General features: G+C 32.7%; 1 protein-coding gene across 2 annotated transcripts in view; it reads left to right on the top strand.

The window, feature by feature from the left end:
• MDGA2 (MAM domain containing glycosylphosphatidylinositol anchor 2) overlaps positions 1 to 19,467 on the top strand; it is a 1,012,098-nt gene that overhangs the window by 958,165 nt on the left and 34,466 nt on the right. For both annotated transcript variants that reach the window (XM_037834933.1, XM_037834934.1), the window contains one exon: positions 18,070 to 18,247. In XM_037834933.1, coding sequence (XP_037690861.1) covers positions 18,070 to 18,247 — 178 coding nt within the window. The remainder of the gene's footprint in view (positions 1 to 18,069; positions 18,248 to 19,467) is intronic.

The raw sequence follows: 19,467 nt of genomic DNA, 5'->3' as shown, positions 1-19,467 counted from the left end.
TTCTGAATTTTATATCTTCTTGGAAAATCCTAGCACACTCAAAAATAAAAAAGAATCTAATATTTACTTCTGATACTTTTATGGTTTCATTTTTTACTTTAAAATTAGATCTAGCTATAATTCACTTTAATAAATTTCATAATTAAAAAATAGATGAAGATTATCACAATCTCCCAAACCAGATCAGATTCCTATTTTAATCATGTTATGTATTCCCAGCTGGTTATTTCATATTTTGAGTGGTGATTAATTATTATCTTTACCACTGCCTCCTTCCCACACACATACCAAATGCCACCCATTAATAGTAGTAATATAATAATAATATTAGTAGTAAGAGCAGTTGTAAGTTATTGTTGAATTAGCCAATACATATAATGCTTAATTTGTGTTTAACATTCTTTTAAATACTTAATATGTATTAACTCATTTAATTCTCATGACAATTCAATGAGACAGGTACTAGGTTAGAGTTTAAGCTCTATGGAGAACAAAGATTGTGTCTAATTTGTTTAAGTAGTAGCCTCTCAATAGATGATTTTTGAATGAATGAATCAATCAGTGATGATGTGCAACAATTCCATTAAAATAGAGTATCATTGACCTTTGTTATTCAAAATGCATTTTCAAAATATCAAGTGAACTTAAAAGCTATTTATATAACATTGCATAAGGTATTGCTTGCTTCTTTTACTGTTTGTTTTCTAAAGCAGGAATTTGAACACACTTTAATTTTGGAAACTTTTTTTCTAGAAAGTGAGAGGGACAGAGAATTAACTTGAGAATGAAGTCAAGTTAAAATAATATTTAGCCTTAAAATAATATTTAGCCCTAGGTGTACTTTCAGTACAGAATGATATTAGACTACTTGCTTAATCATGTAAATATGTTAGGAAAGAATAAAAATTTAAATACAGATTTCATATATGGGTAAATATACATATTACATTAGAGTTTTCTGAAAATCTTTTTAAAATATCTTTATTCTGTATGAAGTTTTTGGTTGGTTCAGTTATTTATTTCATGCCACATTTTGGTGCACAATCACAGCACATAAACAGAAGACTCTGCTGATGTATTTTATTATTGTTTCAGGAATTACTACTGAAAAGTTACAGAAGTGTTTCAGTAATTGTCCTTTTCCTAAATATGAATAATTTATATGTATTAAAAGAGAAATATATCTAGACAAGCATCTATATATGATGGTATTTTTTAGTGTAGAATATTGTTGCTTTTAATGGTTTTTTTTTGTAAAAAGGATTATTAAAAATGTGATTTATGTGACAGTCTAATATGCCTTTAGTTTAGGCTCTAAGAACTTATATATTGTGTTGCTTTCCCTTTAATATGACAACTTTGCAGTTGGACATATTGATACACTCAAAGTTCTAGTGCAACATTATAACATATTAGATACTTGTTCAGCTAAAATTTATTTCTCCCCAATCTTGACCTCCATGGGTGGAATAGATCATCACTGTACTGATATTGAGCTTGTTCATGTGTCTTTCTTTAGCCACTGGAATATGTGCAAGATTGATAGATAGTAGTTCTGAGTTTACTCATTAAGAGGCCTTGCCTGATTCTGCTCACCCCTCTGGGAGCACCTGATCCTGTCAGTGAGAAGAACCTGCCTCAGGTAGTTTGCTGGTCCAAGAAGAATGAGAGGCATACAGAGCTGAATTTGACCTATGGCTAGAAACAAGTCCAGTCATGTCTAGCTTAAATCAGCAGAAACCCAGCTAACTGACAGGTGCACAAGAAAGAAATAAATGCTTCTTTTAAATAATAAAACCGTATTAAGGTTTTCTAGTTGTTTGTTACATAGCACCATTGGGCAATAGCTAAGTGAAACAAACATATTATTATTTTACCTTGATGTACCTTATATTGCAATTTTGCAAAATGACTGTTTCACAGAAAACATTGCTAACACAACCATAATCTGATTTATTAAAAATGTCTAGAATTATTATTTTACAAGTTTACATTGAGAAGATTCACTATGTTGTTTTTTTTTCCTTAGGAGATATAGAAAAAGAAGTGGCTAATATCTGTAATTCTTTTGATTATGTATGGCTGCATATAACTAAAGCGAATGAAATAACAGAAACTTAAATGAAATAGATATTTATTTGGCTCTCCCATAAAATCAGTTCAGACATCAGCAGCCCAGTGAAGATAAGGTTAACTGCACAGTATCATCAGACACCAGAGGTTATACAGCTGTCTCTTTTGCAATCATAGGGCATGACTTCCATACTCGAGGTTACCTGATGATCTAGGATAGCAACTGAGCTTGAGCCATCCTAGATGAATCACAGGCTAGAAGCAAGAATAAAGGCAAAGCATAAAAATATAAAAATGCTTTCCAGCTAGCCTTACCAGAAACACCATGCAGCACCTCCACTTACATATCATTGGCCACAAAATAAGTCATATGACTGCAGCTTCCTCAAAGAAGGCTCAGAAATGTAGCCCAGCTATAATTTGGGTTCTTTTGCTAAAAAAAAAAGGGAACAGGGACTGGGTTAACAACTAGCAGTCTCTGACGCAGTGTCCTATTTCACGCTCAGAGAAATCCGTTGTGTCTCATTGGCTATAAAACCTCTAAAAAATAAGATTTTATATTTCAGATAATTTCAAATTCTAAATTCTCTGGGGCTCAGAGAAAATGCATACAGAGTTTGAAATTAAATGGAAACTGTGTCTGAATATGTTTTATATAACATTTCCATGCTCTTGTCCAATATCCCTTTTACTACATTTCTCAATACTGATATAACCTAAAAAGAGTTCATGCTTATTGGTTCCTCATTATTTTTGTTTCATCATGCCAACCTGTGTTAGACAGCTTTAAATTAGTTAATGAATTAATGAGTGAATGAATCTATCAAGGTTGTTGAGTAATTCTTTCCATGAAATGAGAACATAATGCAAAATGCAGTAACTGATGCTGATCTTTTTTTAGACATTTGTACAAACATTGCCTGTTTTTCTTATTGTTATTCTAAAGCTATAATTTGAGAACATTTTGATTACTAAGACTTAAATTGTAATAATTGCATTACAGTATGTCAACACTTTTAAATTTTTATATCAGAATACTCTATTATATAAAATCTATGAAAATATACAAATCTGCAGCTTCTACTATGAACGTTGATTGTCCAAATGGGTATCTATTTAAGTAACAACATTATTGAATTCAACTACATTGAATTGAATAATTCATCAAATACATACCAAGTGTTCAATAATGTTGCCTATTATTATATGATTAATACAAAGGAGTAATCACAAAAATATTTTGGGCAGGAAAAGTAAATGAAAAGTAGTTTGGTGAAAATATGTACATGGGTAGGAAGCAAGATTCATTAGAGGCAAAGGATTCAGTTAAAAGACTTCTAGAGGTAGTTATCAATGAAACATGGATGGAGCAGGTGGCATCTGCAGGATCAAAATGTAAGGCGGTTAGTGATAAACCCAGAAGATAGCAGTAGTAAACTATCCCACAGGTGTAAAGCAGTATACTTATTCATAAAAGCAATTAAAGGAATGATAATCATTCCTTTTTACATCAGAGAGAGAAGATGAAATGCCACTGATCAAAACTCAAAAACCTACATACTGCCATTATACTTCTTGGAAAAAACTAACTTATGAAAAAACATGCTAACTAAGATCCTTAACTCCAATTTATCATTGCTGAAATCTGTAACAAATTAATCTTTAGGTTGAAGTATCCTTTCACCTGCTGATTCAAGCATGACAAGAAAATAGACTGTGTTATTTCCAAACTTAATAGGAAACCAGTTTTTCTTCAATGGTAATTTAACATAATCTGCTAAAGAATGATTATTTTTATTCTTATAAATGGTTAAAAATGTTGCTGTTTTATTTTAACAGATGGAAGTAATAAATACATGGTTGAGGAGAGATATCAGTAATACACGCAAATTCTTTCCTGAGGCAATATGAAATACCCTGTCATTTAATGATTTATATAACAGTTCTGTGTACAAACACAGCACAGCTCGTACACTGGAGTCCCTAAGTTAAAATTCAAATGCAGAACCTGAATGCTCTTAAACTGTCAGGACTCACAAAATCAACAGCCTTTTTTTTTTTTAATGACTAACCCTACTCCTAGAGGCAGATTCATTATCTTAGTCTATCACACATTGCTATCATTGCTATGTAATTCAGTTCAACATAATTAGACCTTTCCAAGTGAAAAATTATTTAGAATTTTTCTAAGGGAATGTGCATATAGTGCATACTGGTCAGGAAAACCTGTGAAACCTACATATTTAAGGAAACAATAGAAATACAGAATAGTGACTAAGATTTAAAAGGTAGAATTTGAAACTGGACACTATTGGACACCTATATTATCTTTTTTTTAATTTATTTTTGTTGAGATTGTTCACATACCATATAATTATCCAAAGATCCAAAGTACACAATTACCCACAGTATCATCATACAGCTGTGCATTCATCACCACAATTAATTTTTTTCCAATTTTTAGAACATTTTCATTACTCCAGAAAAGAAATAAAGACAAAAAAGAAAACTCAATTCATCCCACACCCCTAACCACCCCCCTCCATTATTGACTCATAGTATTGATATATTACATTTGTTACTGTTGATGAAAGAATGTTAAAACTGTTAACTATAACACATAGTTTGGAATAGGTATATATTTTCCCCTATATACCCTTCTGTTATTAACTTCTAGTTATAGTATCATACATTTGTTCTAGTTCATGAAAGAGATTTCTAATATTTGTACATTTAGTCATGGACCTTGTCCACCACAAGATTCACTGTTGTATACATTCCCATCTTTTAACCTCTAACTTTCTTTCTGGTGACATAAGTGATCCTGAGCTTCCCCTTTCCACCACATTCATGCACCATTCAGCACTTTTAGTTATTCTCACAATATCGTGCTACCATCACCTCTGTCCACTTCCTAACACTTAAGTTAAATCTAGTTGAACATTCTGCTCATAATAAGCAACCACTCCCCATTCTTTAGCCTCATTCTATATCCTGTTAGCTTATTATTCATATCTATGTGTTTACATATTATAATTAGTTCGTATCAGAGAGACTCTGCAATATTTGTCCTTATGTATCTGACTTATTTCACTCAATGTAGTGCCCTCAAGGTTTCTTCGTCAACCCATTTGTTTTTTTTTTTTTAAGATGGTTTTGTTCACCCACCATACTTCTGACCTAAGTAAACAATTGATGTTTCCCTGTATAGTCACATATTTTTGTATTCACCACCATCACCACTATCTATATAAGAACATCACCATTTCTTCCACAAAGAAGGAGGAAGAGTCAAAGAAGGTAGAGAGACAAAAGAAAAAAAAAAGAATGAAAAAAAAAACCTGACAGCTAAAAAGCAATGAAAGGAAAGCTACAATTAAACTAAAGCAGAATAAGAGAGTCAGACAGCTCACCAATGCCAAGAGTTCCATACCCCTCCCTTATGCCCCCCTCTTTATAGGCATTTAGCTTTTGTATATTGCCTTTGTTACATTAAAGGAAGCATAATACAATGTTTCTGTTAACTATAGTCTCCAGTTTGCATTGACTGTATTTTTTCCCCAATACCACCCTATTTTTAACACCTTGCAAGGTTGACATTCATTTGTTCTCCCTCATGTAAAAGCATATTTGTACATTTTATCACAATTGTTGAGCACTCTGAATTTCACTGAGTTATATGGTCTTTATCTTTCTTCTTTTGTTCTGGTGTCCCACATAGTCCTAACCTACCTCTTTCAACCATACTTGCAGTCATCTTTGTTTAGTGTACTTAAATTGCTGTGCTACCGTCACCCAAAATTGTGTTCCAAATCTCTCACTTCTGTCTTTCCCTACCTGTCTGTAGTGCTCCCTTTAGTATTTCTTGTAGAGCAGGTATCTTGTTCACAAACTCTGTCATTGTCTGTTTGTCAGAGAATATTTTAAACTCTCCCTCATATTTGAAGGACAGTTTTGCCAGATATAGGATTCTTGGTTGGTGGTTTTTCTCTTTCAGTATCTTAAATATATCACACCACTTCTTTCTTACCTCCATGGTTTCTACTGAGAAATACACACATAGTTTTATCAAGCTTCCTTTGTTTTTATGTGATGGATTGCTTTTCTCTTGCTGCTTTCAGGAGACTCTCTTTGTCTTTGATGTTTGATAACCTGATTATTTATTGTCTTGGTGGAGGCCTATTCAGATCTATTCTGCTTGGTGTATGCTGCACTTCTTGGATCTGTAATTTTCTGTCTTTCATAAGACATGGGAAATTTTCATTAATCATTTCTTCTGTTATTGCTTCTGCCCCTTTTCCCTTCTCCTTCAGGAACATCCATGACATGTAATGTGCTTCATGTTGTCATTCAATTCCCTGAGACATTGCTCATGTTTTTCCATGTTTTTTCAAATTATTGATTTCTTTACCTTATCTTTGCCCAGTCTTTTCTTTATTGCCTTCGTCTCTTTTGTTATATCTTCCTGGAATTCGTTGATTTAGTTTTTTATTTCATTTAGTATATTTCCTTGAAAATCTTGAATAGACTGTTTCATTAAAGTGAAATAATAGCTCAACTGTGTCTTGATTGAGGTGTAAGTTTTTAACTTTGACTGGGCCATATCTTTGTTTTTCCTAGTGTAGGTTGTAGTTTTCTGTTGTTTAGTGTCTGGTTTCCTTGGTTACTCCAATCAGATTTTCCCAGACCAGCACAGGTTCAGGTCTCAGGATGGGGTTATATTTAGGGTATATTTAGACAAATGATGGACTTTCCTGAGAGGTCTCTAGTCACTGTGCTTTTCCTAACCTGCCCAGCAGGTGGTGCCTGTCAATCTGTCACCCTGGGCTGGTGTAAAGGAGAAGTGGTCCCTTCAGTTTCTGTTTTGGCTGTTTTCCCTCAGACTCTGGGGTCTGGTTCTTAAGGGAAATCTGGGTCTCACCTCTTTACTCTTAGGGAAAATACACCCCCTAGGGAGTTGTCATGTTCATTTGAGTTGTCTCTCTGACTCTGTTACCTCCACCCTTGTCTGGGTCAGAGCATTGTGAACTGAAAATATCTGAGGCTTTCTCTTCTGAGCCCCTCAGGTTGAGAAAGGAAAGGGACAGAAAGCCCCCTTTTAGAGCCAGTACATGGCCCCCCAGTGTCACTCATCAGCCAGAGGTAACACCTGGTCTGCTGGGCTCCTCCTCCCAGGACAGATGAGTCTCTTGGTTCTTTAAGGTCAATCATCACTAAACACCCCTGTCTGCTTGTTGGGGGTTTGTAGCTTGTATTCAGCAGTCCACATTTGTTAATTAAAACCCCAGTTGGAGCACAGTTGAGCTATATTCACTCACTCAGAGAGTGTGGCTTTTTACACAGGGAGGTTTTCCGCTCAGCCTGCAATGGGGGAGAGGCTCTTGGCACAGTTCCACAGCTTTTGCTTACAGATTCTACGCTGCAATCTCAGGCATTCCTTCTAATCTGGGTTGTTGTATGACATATGGACAGTTACGGTAGTTCCCCAGCAGTTATTCCAAGTTAGTTACTAGTTGTTCCTGGTTGTTTATTAATTGTTTCAGGGGACTGACTAAATTTCATTCCTCTCTATGCTGCTGTCTTGCCACGATACCCCACCTATATTATCTTTTGCTTCTTATCAACTATGTGACTCTGGGGAAGTTAATTCAAGTCTTAAATTTTCATTTTCCTCAACTGAAAAAATAAGAACAATAATACAAACCTCATTGGATTTTGTAAGGATAAAATGAGAAATCTATAAAATATTTAGCACAAGGTATAGCAATAGTGAATCATTAAAAAGCTGGTAGCCATTATTTTTTACTTTAGAAGACAAAAATACTTTCAGTATTACCAACCATGGTTCAAACTAAATTCCACAAGCTGTGGAATATGAATTAAATGCACTATTAAAGAATTTATACTTTCTTATATCTAGTGGTTGAATTAAGGAACACGGCTATACAGAAGTCATCGTTTAGTAATCCTCCTGGCTGGAATCACAGCAAATTGGGTGGGACCTAATTTAATACAATTGTATTTAAGAAAACAGAAGAGAACTTTTTAATTCAAAATTTCAAAATTTCCTAACACTGTATAACCACCAAGCAACAACACCCTCTTCCCTACTTACCTCATCCCTTGGTAATCTTTCTATCTCTACAAATTTGCCATTTCTAGATATTTCATAAAAGTGAAATCATACTGTATTGTCCTTACATGCCTTGCTTATTTCACTCAGCATGTTTTCAAGGTTCATTCATGTTGCAGGGTGTCTCATAAGTTTTTCCCTACTTACAGCCAACTAATATTCCATGGGGCATTATACTATATTTTGTTTATACATTCATCTGTTGATGGTCTCTTTCCACCTTTGGACTATTGTGCATAATGCTATTTTGAATTTGGTGGAGAAGTATCTGTTTGAGTCTCTGTTTTCAATTTCTTTGGCGTATAAGTAGGAGTAGAATTGTCAGGTCATATGGTAATTCTACATATAACTGTTTGAAAAATCTCCATTTTGCTTTTCACTGTGACTGCACCATTTTACATTTCTAAGATTTTTAAAATAAGATTAATTTATTTTATTAATTTTTAATTCCTTTTTAAAGAACATTATAATTGTCAAATTTGCTCCTAGTGATTTAATTATAGTACAAAATGTGCAACTGTACTGTAAATACATTTTTACATTTGTGAATGTTGTATTATGCTCCTTAAAAGATGCATATATTCCGTTTTTAACTTCCAACTTGAGAATCTGTGTTCCCCATAAAAAGAGCATTTCTCTATAGTAAGGGGCAGGTTAGCTTGAATGTGACCAAAGTGAAAAGTATTATGAGTCAGAACCATGTGTATTCAGGTATACTACATAATGGCAAAAAATCTTTAGATATGAAGTTTCTTCCATTTTTTTGCTTGAGCACTTTTTATACATAATTATAGTGTAAAAAGAAATATCAAGTCTTGTTACATGTCCAATAGTCATGTAATGATTACATAAATTATGGCACAACTCTTGAATTAAAATTTGAATCATTAAAATATTGTTTACAGTCAGTTTTACCAACATGCTTATTAGATAATAAATTTTTAAATGAATATGAAATTAATGTTTTATCTGAAATGTAGAAATTATATATATATATATGCTATTTAAAAGGCTGTAAGGAAATGTAGCAAGAGTAAGACTATCTCTGGATGATGTAATTGTGCTTATTGGAATTTGATATATATTCTCTACTTAAAACAAAAAGGACCAAGTTATTTTACAAACTGAAAAAAAATCGTTTAATCATCCCATTAATATTTATCTACACTTTACCTTAGTGTTAAAATCAAATCCCTAAACTCTACCAATTTATGAGTTGAAATTATGTGTCACATCCCATCTTAGCCCTAGGACCAAGAACTCGCCAGGCATGGAGTTAAACATGAGTTTAATAGGACTTACAGGAGGTGGTTTGTTCCATAGCAGCAGTGGGCTGGGAAAGATGGTAGTTAGTGTTTCACAAAGCAGGAGGTACCAGGGGTTGGTTTGTAAGGGTTGGGACAAGATGGGTGTGAGAACAGAGTTTCTGTAGGATCTTGTGACACAAGGGTGTGGAGATTGTTGACAACAGTGATCAGGGGAGGGGTGTTTCAATCCTCTATTAACATTACATTTTTTCCTCCCGAGGGGAGGTCTGATGACTTTTAATGTCTGTCCTAATCGAGTAGGTGGCTACCTGAAATCACAATGGAGGGGAGGGGGGCCTGGACCCTGGGCCCCCACAGTATGTTGTGCAATATAGTTTACATAAGCATGATCCTATTAAAATTACTAAGTAAATCCATAAAAGAAAAGAAAAGCATTTTTCTTGTATTCATATATAAAGATAAATGCATACTATAAAGTTAAAAAGTGTTTCTTCAAAAACCGCCTAAGTGAAGTGTTAGCAGTTGCCTTTAAAATGTCACACATGTTACAAAGGACCGAAAACATTCATGCAAGGGACAGAAACACAAATGAATACCAAGATTCATTTGAATATTTGTTCTATACATCTGACAAATACCATGCTTAGTCTTTTTCTCTTCAATTTCATTATTTCATTTTTCCCAGATAATTTTAATTTTAGAAAAAATAATTTTACATATTTTAACAGAATGGGTGATAATGAAAAATATTGATATGATTTAAAATTAATTATTTAGCTATCTCAGTGGGTTTTGGATATTACATTAGATAATAACTATATGCTTAGAACATATTCTAATATATAGTAAGCACTCAATAAATGTTTCCTATATATAAAATATTCATTGACTCCTCTAGTATACTTTAAACTGTCATATTGGAAATATAAAGTTAAATCACATCAAAAAATATGTGCTAAATATATAGGACTGCAGAAAATTTTCGTCTTTGTTTTCCATTACTCCATTAAACTTTTAGCTATTGCAGAAGCTTACTACATTTTTCAAGGACCAACTTTTGTCCAATGTTCCTTCTAATATTTGTCTTCATTTTTTTCTGGAACTATATTTTTAAACTTTAAATCATAGCACCCTTAATATATTTATGAATTTTTAGGATCTATTTTCCTCCTTCTTTTCTGTCTTCTATTTCTTTGAACACTGAGCAAAACTATTTCACTTGGTTGCCACTGAAGACCTTGTTTTATGTGCCCAAAGTTTAGTTCTCCTTTTTTTTTTTTAATTATCATTGAAATGTAGTTGTAAAGCCTATCATTTATATACCAGTGCTGTTCACCAGAGACTGCCTGTAAATCTGATTCATATCATCCAGATAATAGTGGCTCACTAGGGTAGGCAAAGAAAGAAAACATACTGCACTGGCTTGAAAGACTGGGGCTGTGTTCCCACTCAATACTATCTTTACCTGATGGTTGTTGTGGGGGTTTTGTTTGTTTTGTTTTGTAATCAAGTTACTATAACTATAAGTATATATAAGAAATACTGTAGAGAATAATTTGCAAGACACTCAAAGCTAAATGCAGATCAACACTCATTTCCTATGCAACTTTAAAACTTGGATGGCATAGAGCAACTGAGAATTTGAAATATTAACAAATGCATGTTTCATTCTTCTAATTCTCTTTTACCAATTCCTCTTTCACCATTTAAAATTACAACAGAGGAGGCTGAGGTTTATTTCCCAAGAATGGGAAAAGAAATACACTAATATCACCCCTCCCCCAAAACAAACAAACAAACAAACAAACAAACAAACCAAAAAAAGATATGACAAGTGAACTTTGAATAGATTTTATAAAATCAAAGTAGAAGCCTTGAAAGCTTAGACTTTACATCTAAAAGGAGGTCAAGGTGGTGGAAGTGGGCAGGAAATGGTTGAGGGAGAAAAAGGAAGGTCCAAAAGGCTTTGTGTCAGTTAAATAAGCAGTAAAGATTCACAAAACCCATGAAAAAAATGGCAGAGATAGTGCTCCAGTTAGACCCAAAGGATTGTGATTTGCTTAAGAAAGATGCAGACAGAATGCATCCACTTACCAAGGGCAAAGACATTTCCAAGGACAGGAGGAAAAATATCAGATGAAGCAAACTAAGTCTCAGAGAATATAGGTAGGAAACAGAGCATCCCAAGCAATAGGCATCACGTTCAATAACATACACTTAAGCTGGGGAGAGGTGTACTCTGTTCCTGCTCCAACTTAGATACTTTCTTTACCTTAGCAGATAGTACTCAGTCACTAAAATGTGATTAAATTTAAAACCTGAGTGGATTAAGTTCAAATTTAAAACGGACAGTTTAATTTGAATTGGCAAGAATTAATTTTCCATCATCAGTAGAAGTGAAGTAAGTAAAATTCAATTTTAGGAAAATAAAGAATATTCCATTTTTAAAAGCATCAAATGGGTGGTTCTGTAATTGCTACTACACATAGTTTTCTGATTCCCTCTCTATTTCATACTGTAATAGTATGTTTTACTCTGTGGAATCAGAATTTTCAGATACTGTATACCTTTCAAGTTACAGCTCTCAATGGCCGGAAAAATTATGGCTTGTTCCTCTTTAACATAGTGGAAGTCTCTAATTAGCAGATTAGACTTACAAAGAGTTAATGTTACTTGCCTATTGGCATTTTATAACTCATGTTGCTGTTGTTGTTAAGGCTTTTCTCTACTACTATTCAATATAGTATTTAAGGAGTTTTTAATTAACATATAATCTCTCTGCCTAGCACAGCTGTTCTTATTTGTATAACTTCTTACATAGATTTATATATTTTACACAGCTACAATAATGTTTACATTTTGCGTTCTGCTACTTTGAATTTATATTATATCATAAGCATGTATCTCTGTATTCTTCAAAAGTAAAATAACATATTCCATTTTGTAGCATAATTTAAAAAATCACTTTCGTATTGTGTGTACTCCATTATTAATTCAGTCTGCCAGTAGATCATCTTTAATATTGTTTTACAGGTTAATATGAAAGTAAAATATACATAAGTAATACATTCCCTTATTTGGGTTGAATTATAAGGATACATTTTCAGGTCAAAAGGTTTGTGTGTCATTATGGCTCTTACTGAATTTTGCCAAATAGAATTATAACAAATTACAAGGTCATTAGCATTGAAAGACTGCACTGCTGTAGTTCCTCCATTCTAGGATATTCCCCCACTACCCATTTTTCATGTTCCATATTTGGGATATAGTATAATAGCTAATAAACTCGCCAACATTCATGCAGTACAGAAAGTGGTATAGCAGATATCATTGTCTATCCACATACAAACTTTGTTATATAGAGAATATTTCTGTCAATCTGCCACCTCAGTTACATTATTTGTATTGAAGCAACAGTTCATCTTTGAATTCTAATTTCAGTATAGATCCTTACATGTTTTCGAAACTGTCTTTGATATTACAATCTGATGCAGCATTGAAAGACAGAAGATATTATGTACTAAACAATGTCCTATCTCTTTGGTGACGATGGAAATGCAACTAAAGGTAGTAGATGCTGCTGATTTACATGGAGTGACAGCATAGAATTTTCAAAGTTAGCAGAAGTTGATACAATCTATTTAGAGACTAGTCATAAATCAGTCTGTCAAAATCTTTAGGTTGGCTTTCTAGTAAAGTTATTTAACTTTCATTTAGACATAATTCAATTAAAATTCCAAAGAGAGAAGGCATAGAAAACTTAATAGGCATCAGTATGCCTAGGAAATAGTCACTTCTAAAGGTGTCAATATCATGAGCAGAGAATGAAAAGCAAAACATTTCAATAATATTATGGAAAACAACTATAATTCAGAAGAATTCACACTGAGTGTGAAGAGGATTGCTCAAGTTGTGAGATAATGAAGGAGGAAAAGATATATGACTAATAAAATGGAATAAATGTATGCTGTTGTTACTTAGTAGAAAATAGAAATAATGTACATTTGTCATGTTGCTTATTAACCTCTTACCCCAAGGCTGTTATTAGGGTAATAGTTCATCTTAAAATCTATACTGCTTTTGATTTGGGACTATAAGATAATTGATTTTAACCTACCCAAATGGCCTCGTAGCTAATTTATATTCTAGGGGATAATCATAAGATTATATGATTTAGGATCTAGAATACTTGGATTTTTAATACCAACTATTGTTTATACTACTAATGTGGCTGGTAAACTCTGAATAGCAGTTTACTATTAAATGTGTATATTAATACCTCTTTTTTAGACTTACTTTAAAATAAATGAAATAAACCTGTGTAACATATCTTGTATTCAGTTGATGAGCTCCCTCTTTTCCTTTAGGTTCTCACTTATCCAGTACCTTTCAGTGGAGCTTATTTTAGTGCTGAAAAAAAGGTTTGCAGTTCAAAAAGAAAAGATGGCAGCTTTAAAAATTTTCTTCACATTTCAGTCTGTTGTAGGCATCTATTTAAATGAGCTAAATTTATCCCTTTTAAAATTAAAATCCAAAATAATTAATATGGCTTTTCCTTCTGAGACCTTTTCAACAACAGCTTTTTAATTATCCTTTGTGATAAAAATAGCGAACTGCAGCTTTTATTAAAAAGCCTCATTGTAGGGAATTTTTACATTTTGACACTCCCCCGCCTCAGCCCCCCAGTCCAAATCTGTATGAAAGAGATATATCTCCCAGGAAAATAGAAAGTTAACAGGAAAATTCAAAAAGTTTGAAAGGACAAAAATTGTTGAACACAATGCTTTCATATTAACATGTGTATGGGTATCACCTGCTGTTATGGATTGAATCTGATAGTCTCTGAGGGTTTGGTGGTATTACTTTCAAAGTGGACTAATATTGCATTTTATTTTGTGTAAAGGCAAACATTGCATTTAGTTTCCCATTTTTACATTTTACACAGTTCACTGAGATACAATATGATGTATTTAATTGCTTATTTCTCCAACTCCTGAAGTATGTATTTTCATTACAGCTTTAAATTAAAGACTTAGAGTCAAAGTTATTGCTTTTTTAATACCCATATGTACCCATATGTAACTGGGTGTTTGTAATAAGTAACAACATCAATGTACCTGCCAACGAAAATTACATGAGGAGGAAATTTCTTTATAACAACAGAATACCTATAGTCCCTCTTGGGATGTAGCTACAAATATTGAATAGTATTAGACTTATATTAACATCTAGAAAAGAATATCATGATTAAACTTGTGTACCTTTAGCTAATAATGGAATGTCAAGTTATTCTGTATATACTTTCTGGTTTAATCTTTTATCTACATTCTGAAATAACAGTATTTTTGCCTTAGGTTCATACATATAATATAAGTATCTAAAATCTAAAGACAATGAAAGAAATTGCCATTTTATAATACCGTTTTACAGAATTTTTAGCTTCTTGAAATGATATGCCTGATTAAAGTATTTTCTGTGGAATTAGGTTTTATATCCTTTTATTGGCCAGTGAATGTAGCTACAGTGATTGTATGTGTATAGAACAGAAATAAGTTGGATTTCCTGTCATAATATATGGAAGTCAGTTAAATATACCCTGTTTGCTGTAATTTCAACACATCCCATCTTTATTAATGACCAGGCACTGGAAGTATACAAGTTAATGAAGAATAAATTCCAGCTGATATCCTATATACAAAACACACACACACACACACACACACACACACACACACAACAGTACTATAAATGCACTGTAACTAAATTTATAAAGAATCTGGAAATAAAAACAATTAAGGGAACAATAAATTCTGGGGGAGCAAACCAGAAATTGATGACAGGAAGGGCCATTTGGGGTATAATCTTTCTGGAGCTCCACTCTCTGGCTGTACAACTTTAGCCGAGTTTCCTTGACCTCCCTCTGCCTCAGTTTCCTCATTTATATAATAAGCCTAGTAATAGTTCCAACCTCCTAAGGTTTATAGGGAATTAAATATAATTGAAAGCATAATGAAGTTAATATGGTACCTGGTACATAGTGAGCACTCCGTAGATGTAAATACTTTTTGAATTATCTGATGTGAAGCTAGAAGTTAGGGGAATAAAACATTTTGGGGGTATTAGAAGAAGCCACCAGTATTAATGAAGTGGTCTAGTAAGACTGAGCTGTGCCTGAACAAATGTAGCCCCTGGATCATCTGCATCCAAATAATCTTGTTGGAGAAGAGGTGCCTTTTCATAATTATATTTCTAGACTTCATCAAAGCAGAAATACTGGTAGAGTGCATAGTATTTTGCTTTTTAGTAAGGTTGACCAGTGACTCTCACATGTGCCTAAACTTGAGAACCACTAATACAAGGTGTCAAAAGCACCAAATATAAATCCCTGGAGACCATCACCATTTAGAACTCAGGAAAAGGAAAAACAGTCCAGCAGAGAAAATGAGGAGTTTTCACAGCTGTATGTATAGGAAGCAATAGAGAAAAACTGCCATCAAATTAAGATCATAATTATAATAATAAATAATTAAGATAAACAATAAGAATTCTGGGGAGAAAGATTTAAGAAAATTCAGAATAAGGGTCTCTTTATTTTCCAATTATCTCTTTGGAAAAATATGGATTATTTCAGATATACACAAAAAATAATATGATTAGAATTTGCATATTTATCACCCAGTTTAAGAACCCAAAGACACTCAATAGAGTTGAAGTCCTTTGTTTACTCCTCACAGTTGCATCTTCTCTATAGTTCCCCTCTCCCACGAAACTGGTATATTGAACTCCGTGTTTACTATTCCTCTGCATTTCTTTACACTTTAATAATATCTATGTACCTGTTTTCATTATGTGTGCATTTAGGATAAAGTTTTTAGTATATTTGCTTCAGAATTAATTTTAGCTCAACATTATTTTTGTGAAATACATCCATGTTGGTATGAGTAGCTTAGATTCATTTTTCATGCCAAATTTTGCATTCCATTTTATGAAGTGCCTACAATTTGATTTTCATTCTCTTATTGATGGATGTTTAAATCATTTTCTATGTTGCTTTTCTATGCCATGGTATTACTGTTTCCTTCTGTACATTACTTGGGTGTTATCTATGGAATGTAAACTCTTGAGAGGAATTCCTTATCATAATATTGTTTTTCTTGCCATATTTCTCTTCAGATTTATACCAATTTACATGGTCATCAAGAATATATTGTTGGGAGACACTTTTCCATGGATCTCCTGCATTTCTGCATATCTTGTGTGCAGAGGCACTAACTGCCCTTTTATTCCAGGCTATCTTTTCAAAGTTGTTCCTATAGCAAACAGCATGGGGATATAGAGATAGTGTCTTTCTCAGAAGCAGAGCAGGCTTGCTTATTACCAATATGATAAAGATAAAGTGCCCCTCTTGGGCAATGACTGAGTAGATTTGATTATGTCCCATTAAAAAGTATTCAGATTCCCTAAGCTTGGGATACCCCAGATGTGATGCAAACCCAATGCATGTGCAACATCCACCTGGACCCTTTACATCATCCCTACGAGCCTTGGGAGGCAAGGGGAACCAAGGCAAATGTGAAACTGATGCTGCCTGCAAACCAGCTAGTCTTGAGTCTTCTGCTAGCATCCATAAAGCCTGATTTGTTAACCTCTAAGTAGAGTAAAATCTAGGTAGACCACCTTATGGCTTATTTCATTTTCCAAATGATTGTACATTTATTGTTTCTGAAGTAAAATTTTGAATAAGTGGTATGAGACATCATTATCTCACCTGTGCTGAAATTATAATGTTTAAAGATTATTAATAAAGTCACTGACTTTTTTTGGAACTTCCTTTAAATTACTCTAATCAGACTTTTATCTTCAGTACTCCACTGGTACAATTTAAATCAAGATCATGATCAACATTTCTCTTGGCAAATCCATTGATAAATTTCTAGCCTGCATCATACTTTACCTCCCAGCAGTATTTGCCTTTATTTATAGAAGTATCCCCTGATTATATAATTAAAAGAATCTTTCTCACCCGACTCTCCACTATCACTCTTGATCCCTGTGTCATTTTTATTTTTCTTTATTGCACATATGGCTTTTTACAAAAATATTATATTATGTATTTAACTTCTTATTGTGACTTTCCAAAAAACTTGCAAAAGTTAAGGACTTTGTTTCTAGTTTAATTCCCTTAATGCTAGAATACCTTTTGCCAGCTGTTATTTTTGTAAAAAGAATATTTTTATTAATTTAATAAAGAAGTTGCAGCTATGTAAGAGTCTCATATGCCATAAATATATTAAGTAAAGAAGTTGCTAAACTTATATTTCTCCAGTGTCCCATATTTAAAAAAGGATAATATAAAGCATATATTTAACAGCTGAACTATCCTATGATAACTTGGTAACTGACCCATGGAAACACCTACAAAAGTATTTACTATTTGTGGAAAATTGAACTTTAATAAAATATATTCGTGTAACATAATGTATTTTCTTAGTTGATACAATTTCAGAATGCTTTTCTTCCCCATTTTCTTATAACAAAATAAGCACCTCTGAAGAAAATACTGGGAACATTCTTACATAAGTCTTTTGATTTCAGGCTGGACAGCAACGTTGGTGGGAACAGGAGATTAAAATAAATGGGAATATCCAAAAGGGAGAATTAATTACTTATAACTTAACTGAGCTAATTAAGCCAGAGGCTTATGAAGTCCGACTGACTCCACTCACCAAATTTGGGGAAGGAGATTCAACAATTCGTGTCATAAAATATAGTGGTAAGTAGCCCTTTATTTTAAAGTATGTATTTGTATATTAAACTATCTTGCACATGTAGTTGGCAACTATCTACCAAATTTAGACACAAAGTAAAATTTAGTATATTGACTTTCTAGATCATCAACCAGCTGACAAAAAATACCTTAGTCATCATAAATTGTAATATTTGAATACAAATGTAAAGAATCATGCGTTAGTTAATATTGAACACAACTGATAATGTCAGCAATGGTCCTTTATTTTTGAATTCACAAGTTGTATCTTTTCAAATTTCTGATGGCTTTAAAATTTATATCATTGACTTTAAGAAGGTATGAAATCTGATTAAAAGTTGTGTTTACTGCTTTTCACTTTTCCTGTTAGATTTTTTCCTCTCACATTGCTAAAGTGAAATATATCTTACTGTATGTTATTGACAGTTTGACTTTCAAAACTCTATGTCTAAACTGCTCTTGTTTTTTAAATGTCCTATTTGAACAAAAATAGAAACTAGTGTAGCACTGTGAAAAACAAAATTAAAAGTGCATTTAAAACTTTATCTAGAAGTAAGAGCTCAAGTAGAAACAATGGAAATTAGATATGCTATTATTTTAATGTATATTATACAAATTTGTTAATTTACCAGCTGAAATTTGCATACTTTTTAGAATAATTATAATTTTAGGATTATAATATTCAATGACTCTAGAATTGTTAAATATTTTTCAAGTTTCAGTGAATCACTGATGAAGTAGTTCATATTTGATGTGTAATACCATTGGAATATCATTCTATTTATCATTCATTATCAGAGCTTATGTTAAAAAGATAATAGAGTGCTTTTTCTGGATCTGTCTCCATTCTATTTAGTATTACTTTATTTTTCCTATTTAAAAGATAATCAGTGAATATTATCAAACAAAAAATAAAGTGAAGCCATTAAAAACTCATTGAAGTTGAAGTTGTTTTTACCTGCAAAATCATTTTTTTCACTCTCTTTTTTTTTGGGCAGAGAATATTGGGCATGATACTCAATTTTCATTAAAAAATTAAGATGAATAACATGGAATACAATATTTATAAAAGATTGAGCCATGCACAAGCATTAGAAGCACTGTGTTTCTCTTCTTGAATGTGGTCTTGAATTTATATTATGTTAGCAATATAAATATTAGCACCTAATTGTTATTCCACAATCAGCTTCATGATTCTATTAGTCAGCAAAGTATATAATATAAAA

The sequence above is a fragment of the Choloepus didactylus genome, chromosome 4 (assembly GCF_015220235.1).
Source record: "Choloepus didactylus isolate mChoDid1 chromosome 4, mChoDid1.pri, whole genome shotgun sequence".
Classification (NCBI taxonomy): Eukaryota; Metazoa; Chordata; class Mammalia; order Pilosa; family Megalonychidae; genus Choloepus; species Choloepus didactylus.
Note: the sequence above shows the minus strand (reverse complement) of the source record. Positions and strands in the feature narration are given on the sequence as shown.